The 5403-nt window shown below is 36.3% G+C and overlaps 1 protein-coding gene across 3 annotated transcripts; it reads right to left on the bottom strand.

The window, feature by feature from the left end:
- Positions 1 to 506: 506 nt before the first annotated feature.
- On the bottom strand, positions 507 to 5002 carry LOC112524110 (NADH dehydrogenase [ubiquinone] 1 beta subcomplex subunit 9-like). 3 transcript variants are annotated; one of them, XM_025133765.1, is made up of 6 exons: positions 4826 to 5002; positions 4696 to 4737; positions 3218 to 3299; positions 2100 to 2155; positions 1411 to 1486; positions 507 to 711 (listed from the first exon to the last, which is right to left on the bottom strand). In XM_025133765.1, the coding sequence occupies exons 1-5, from the start codon at positions 4949 to 4951 to the stop codon at positions 1445 to 1447; spliced, it is 348 nt and encodes a 115-aa protein (XP_024989533.1). In that variant the 5' UTR covers positions 4952 to 5002; the 3' UTR covers positions 507 to 711; positions 1411 to 1444. The 3 variants fall into 3 exon arrangements, with proteins under 3 accessions (XP_024989533.1, XP_024989532.1, XP_024989534.1); XM_025133764.1 differs by having other exon boundaries at positions 507 to 655; XM_025133766.1 differs by lacking the exon at positions 507 to 711 and adding an exon at positions 1317 to 1335.
- Between the last annotated feature and the right edge of the window lie 401 nt (positions 5003 to 5403).

Below are 5403 nucleotides of genomic sequence, written 5' to 3'. Positions count from 1 at the left end.
GGAGAGAGAATTTCCGGTGGAGCAATTGGCACCAGACATTCCCCAAACGGGAAACAGGATTTGGTTATTGTTTAAATTACTAGTAATTAAACATTTAAAATGTCACATTATATAAATCAAAACTAATGTTTTGAAAGTACGTTACCTAATTTTAAAACAAGAACAAAATACATTACATGATATTAATGTAATCTGCCTCTTTGAAAAACCAATTTCTAAGAGTTAACACTTTTGGGAAACCCAGTGACCAAATTCATGTTTCCCAAAATAAAAACGAAAGCAAAGTCGACTCTAGTTTCTTTCCCAAAATAGGAAGTTTCGAACGAACGGTTTTTAAAATAGCAACGAAGACATCGTTTTAACGCAATTTACCTTGGTCCCTAGTTAACCAGTAACGGGTCCTTCTTGTTCACCTTTAAACACAACCGTACAACAAAAAAACGTGCTATAATACGATAAATGAAACTCACACACGTTTCACCTTGGTGAGGTTGAAACCCTTGATCTTTAGAGAAGTTGGGTTATCGAATATTGTTGGGCTAAAAGAGCAAAAGCCCTTGACCTTTAGAAATATTAGATTACCGAAGAATCGTTACTCGAGTTACACGATGAGTGAGAACAACATTCGAGATCAAATGAAAACACGAGAAATTTTCTGCCAAAAAAAAAAGGACAAGTTATTTGCCAACTTCAGCAATGCATCATCTCAATCTGGAAAAAAAACTCAACTTGAACATACAGTACTTCGTGCATAAAAATGGTTTTTAAGAATTTTTGTCAAATGCTTTATAATATAGTATAGATATATGGGATTTTCATAATATTCTATTAGTTGTAATTTTGTCCAACCCTACTTCCGAGTGGGACATACTGAGGGCCCGCTTAGTTTGTAGGATTTGATTCCAATCCGGCATTTGGTTTAAAGGAAAGTCCGGAACTGAAATCCCACAAACACAAGGACGGACTGTTTGGTTTGCATGATTATTTTTGAGGAATTTGGGTTTCATAGAGGGATCTGGATTGGAAAGAATTTGAGATATTAGTGTGTTTGGTTTGTAGGATTCGGAATGGAATTGGATTCCATTATTTATATTTATAAAAAAAAATTAAAAATAATTAACTACATGTCCATTAATCGATTATTACAAAACAAATGTTTTTAACATTTTTTAGAACCTTATTGCATACAATCCTATAAAATCCCGTGAAATCCCAAGCACCCCCTAAGGATTTCAAAAACCTGTATTTGTAGGATTTCAAATCCGGACAATCTAACAAACCAAACATGGGATCGGAATGGATTTGCAATCCAAATCCCTCAAATCCATTCCATTCCTGCAAACCAAATCATTCAACAACTGCCAAACAACCCCTACATCTAATCATGTGCATATTGTTTGTCGTTCTAACCTTATTATTTATCGCCATCAAGTCAAGATTACGTTCAGTTTTGATCCTCTCGACCATAATCAAATACTATTTCAATCTGCATCAAACAAAATTTCATTAGTTAAATGTTTAAATCTTCAAAAAGATCAAGAATTCTATAGAGCAATGTGTAACGACGGGTTTTTTTTTCTCAATTAATTTACCAAATGCTCAAAGTTTTCCTATTTCATACCCGTTTTGCCAGATATATGCGCTTTCAACCTCAGTTGATTTTGATGGGACATTTTTTTTATTAACCTGGATATCCAACCCGCTAAGCGAGCCGACTAATCCCAGGGCGACCACCTGCTTTGCAGATAGCCCGGAGTCACTGCATTTGAACCTCCATGGCCACAAGGGGATTTTTATTCCTCCTTGGATTTGAACCTGGGACCTCCTGGTACTTTTGACCTTTGTAGCCAAGCTCAAACCAATCAGGCACCACCCTTGTGGTTACAATATAACTTCACAACTTGGCATCCAAGCGTTGTTTCTATCTACTATTATCACTCTGTCCTGGGGGCCAATGCGTATAAGCTTGGGCTTTCTTAACATGGCTCTTTAAGAAATCTACCGGCAAATTTCTTTGCATTTTGACCAAACTAAAACAACATGAGGCCTGAGCCAATGTCAGAGTGAGATACTATACCGATGAAGAAAGGAAAGCTTACCCCAGTTGGTGGTGTCGGGTTGCGAGTAAATTTGCTGCCGCCTGGAGCCCATGGAACTGTTCATTGGCGTAAAAAACGGAACGACAGTGAGTATTTATCTTAAACTGCATAAAATAAGCTCAACCCAGGATATTATTAAGCCATCTAATCAAATCCAATGGAAAACCCGGTTTCAAGATCATCAGTTTTGCCTGAAAATCTATAATATATAACAAATAGCACAAGTTCCGACTCAGAATCCACAAGAATTTGGAAAATCCAGAACAGGGGTGTTTGGAAAGGCTACTCCACATACATTTCATCCAATCGAGCTTAAAAAGTAACGACTAGTCACTCAGTCCCAAAATAAATGTCCACAATGAAAAAGACATAGTTTTATGAACGTGTAATTATTAGACGTTTTGATTAACTAAATGACAATTGTGCTTGTGTCCTTAGGGTGGCAAGACAGAATTGGACAGGACAAATCAGATAATATGACCAATTTAACTCTAATGAATTGTTTATATCTTTTATATATTTTGATTAAATATATGTAATTTTAAAATAAATATTTTATTAACAAAATATATAATTAGAAAGTTTTCGTGAAGACAATTAAGACGACACCAATTTAAAAAGTTTATGTAGTTTCCAATTTTTATTTATACATTTTCTATATTATTTTTTTATTATTAATATTTAACAAATTACATAAATTAACCAAAATATAGAAATCATATAAAGATAATACTTTGATAACAATAAAATGAAAGTTTAGATAGCATAAAATACGATAAATAAAATTTAAAGAATGAATAAAGTGCAAAGAGGGAGGCGTATTTGATATTTTAGAAGAGAATTAGATTTTATTTTGAGGTTATATTGGTAAAACATAAGTCTGTTCCACCTTGTTCCATATATAAGTCCTGCGAAACATGGAACAGTGATTCCTGTTATGTTTCATCTTGTCCAATATACCAAACGCACGCTTAATGATAGAGGGAGTAATGAATTTCTCCATCTCATAATTAAGGGTACAAACAGAAAAAAGGCACTTGCTTTTGAAAGTGAACACTTATTTCAGAATAAACTAAAATAAAAATATGGACACATATTGTACTACGACTACCACTTACCAATGTAGGGATCAGGGTGGCGCCACTTATTGTACTGTGCCTCACCATCAGCGATCATTCTATCAATAGTATCTATATCATCCTGGATATCCACCAACAAGAAAGTATCATATAGCTGATGCTACAAATATATTTGGAAGCTAATGCATAAGAGAGAAGCAAAGTCTAATTTGTGTTCAACTACTATCTTTTTGCAGATAGCCCGGAGTCACCGCATTTGAACCTCCGTGGCCACAAGGGGATTTTTATTCCTCATTGGATTTGAACCTAAGACCTCCTGGTATTTTTGACCTTTGGAGTCAAGCTCAAACCAATCAGGCACCACCCTTGTGGTTAAAAAAAGATAGATATTTTGCAGTCAATGAGAATGGGATACAGAGCTGCAACATACATCTCTAGTCTATCGCAAATGGGTCTGAAAGGGTTCAAAGAAAGTGCTGATCTTTGAAGGATACTCTAGTGTGCAGAAAAGAGCTGTGAAAGAAAGATCAAAAAAGATAAGCCTATGGGACATGGGTATCTTGACAAATAAAGAATTCGGCAATTGATTGTTTCCTTTTTCTATCATCTTTTAAGAAATTTACAGCGCAAAGTCGAGTAGCCCAATGGATGCACCTCCAACTGCAACCAATCTAAACAACCAGAAGAGGATTTGATTGGATATGCTCATGCAGCAACTTGATCAACAGTTTGCCACCAGGGCGAACAGCAATTGGTTCCCGAGTGGCATACTTGCATAGATTGGCAAGATGCGAGTGTGTAATATACTCTTATACACAAATTAGCAGAATTCTTAGGATTGCATATGATATCCACTAGTAAAATCGATGAATAGAATAAGGTAAACCCGCATTCGAGAGGTTGGGCTCTCCCAAGGCTCACGCCAAATTAATCACCAAAACCGAATGCTTCTCCCCACTCCTACTCACACCTATTTAACACACTCCTTTTGCCACTTTTCCCTTCCCATTCTACCCCTTTACTCCTCCTAGTGAACATAACTACTAGAAACTTCTACGGTATAACAGTGCGAAGGCTGCAATGTGCAAGTCACAATTCCTTTGGGGATTGGCCACTTCTGGGCACTGGGAGCTGGCCACCGAACGGGCCGTATTCCCTCCCACATGATGCTCTTGGTCAGGGTGGTGCAGGCTGGGAAAGAACCCTTGTGAACAAACTTGATCAACAGCAGAGTTTTCAAGGTATCAAAATCAGTTTTGCATCAGAAGAGTAGTGGTTGACATCAAAACCCCAAATGTAGCTCTTTGCTAAAATGAAGAAATCAAAAAAAATTATATTAGAAACAAACCCTAAAAGATATAGCACTCAAAAGGGGCAATCTAATTTTTGTTAATTTTCCAGCTACATGATCGATCATTTTAGCAATTACAGTTCTAACGAACTAATTGTAGGCATCGATGAATCAAATTTGGGGGAAGGGGGGGTTTAATCTATATCGAAAGGTAAGATGAACGAACCACATGCTTGTTTGCATCAAATCTCTCACGAAGTGCATCAGCCTGCAAGTTTTACGATTAAAAAACAACCGAAATTAGATCGATCAGCACACAGAACTTTAAAAAGATGAAAAGAAACCCTAAGCCATACATCAGGGTAAAAGAGATGACGATGAACAGCCCAATTGAGAGTGTCTTTAAGGGCACGTCTGTAAAGGGTTCGCACCCTTTCCTTCTGTACTGCCCTCTTCGCCATGTAAGACGCTACTCCGCTCATCTTTCTCCTGATCCTCTCCTCACTCTCTGTGTTTCTTGCCAAACCCCTCTGTGGAGTGTGGAATATGGTGGAAGTATATGGATTTATATTTTAGTTTTAATTTTTCGGTGGTTGGAATTGTTTATTTGAAACAACTTATTATTATAAGCTAAAAGTATTTAATTTATTCAAAAACTTCTTATTATCGGTTGGTACTGGTATAAGTTGTTTATCCAAATACTAAAAAATGTTTATTACCGATCTCACACCAGAATAAGTCAATAAGTTGTTTTTATAATCAATTCCAAACACCCCCTTAATAGCTAAAAGACAAAAAATTATAATTTTTATCTAGCTTCGTACGTGATAATTCCATCACTTGTAGATCTGAATAGAATTTGTAATTTTTTTAGTCTTTTCGTTAGATCCACAAGTGGGAGATGTACCAATTACGGAGGTAGCGATATTTGGGT

The sequence above is a fragment of the Cynara cardunculus genome, assembly GCF_001531365.2.
Source record: "Cynara cardunculus var. scolymus isolate 2C chromosome LG 13, CcrdV1, whole genome shotgun sequence".
NCBI lineage: Eukaryota > Viridiplantae > Streptophyta > Magnoliopsida > Asterales > Asteraceae > Cynara > Cynara cardunculus.
The sequence above is the reverse complement of the archived record's forward strand: the minus strand, read 5'-3'. Positions and strand labels throughout refer to the sequence as shown.

What these genes read in the sequence shown, in the direction of transcription:
- LOC112524110 (XM_025133765.1), bottom strand. Translation starts at nt 4,951, where the DNA reads ATGAGCGGAGTAGCGTCTTACATGGCGAAGAGGGCAGTACAGAAGGAA. An exon ending in GTCATCTCTTTTACCCTGAT is followed by an intron (nt 4,738 to 4,825) that starts GTATGGCTTAGG and finishes TAAAACTTGCAG; the next exon opens with GCTGATGCACTTCGTGAGAG. An exon ending in ACCCGACACCACCAACTGGG is followed by an intron (nt 1,487 to 2,099) that starts GTAAGCTTTCCT and finishes TGTTTGATGCAG; the next exon opens with ATTGAAATAGTATTTGATTA.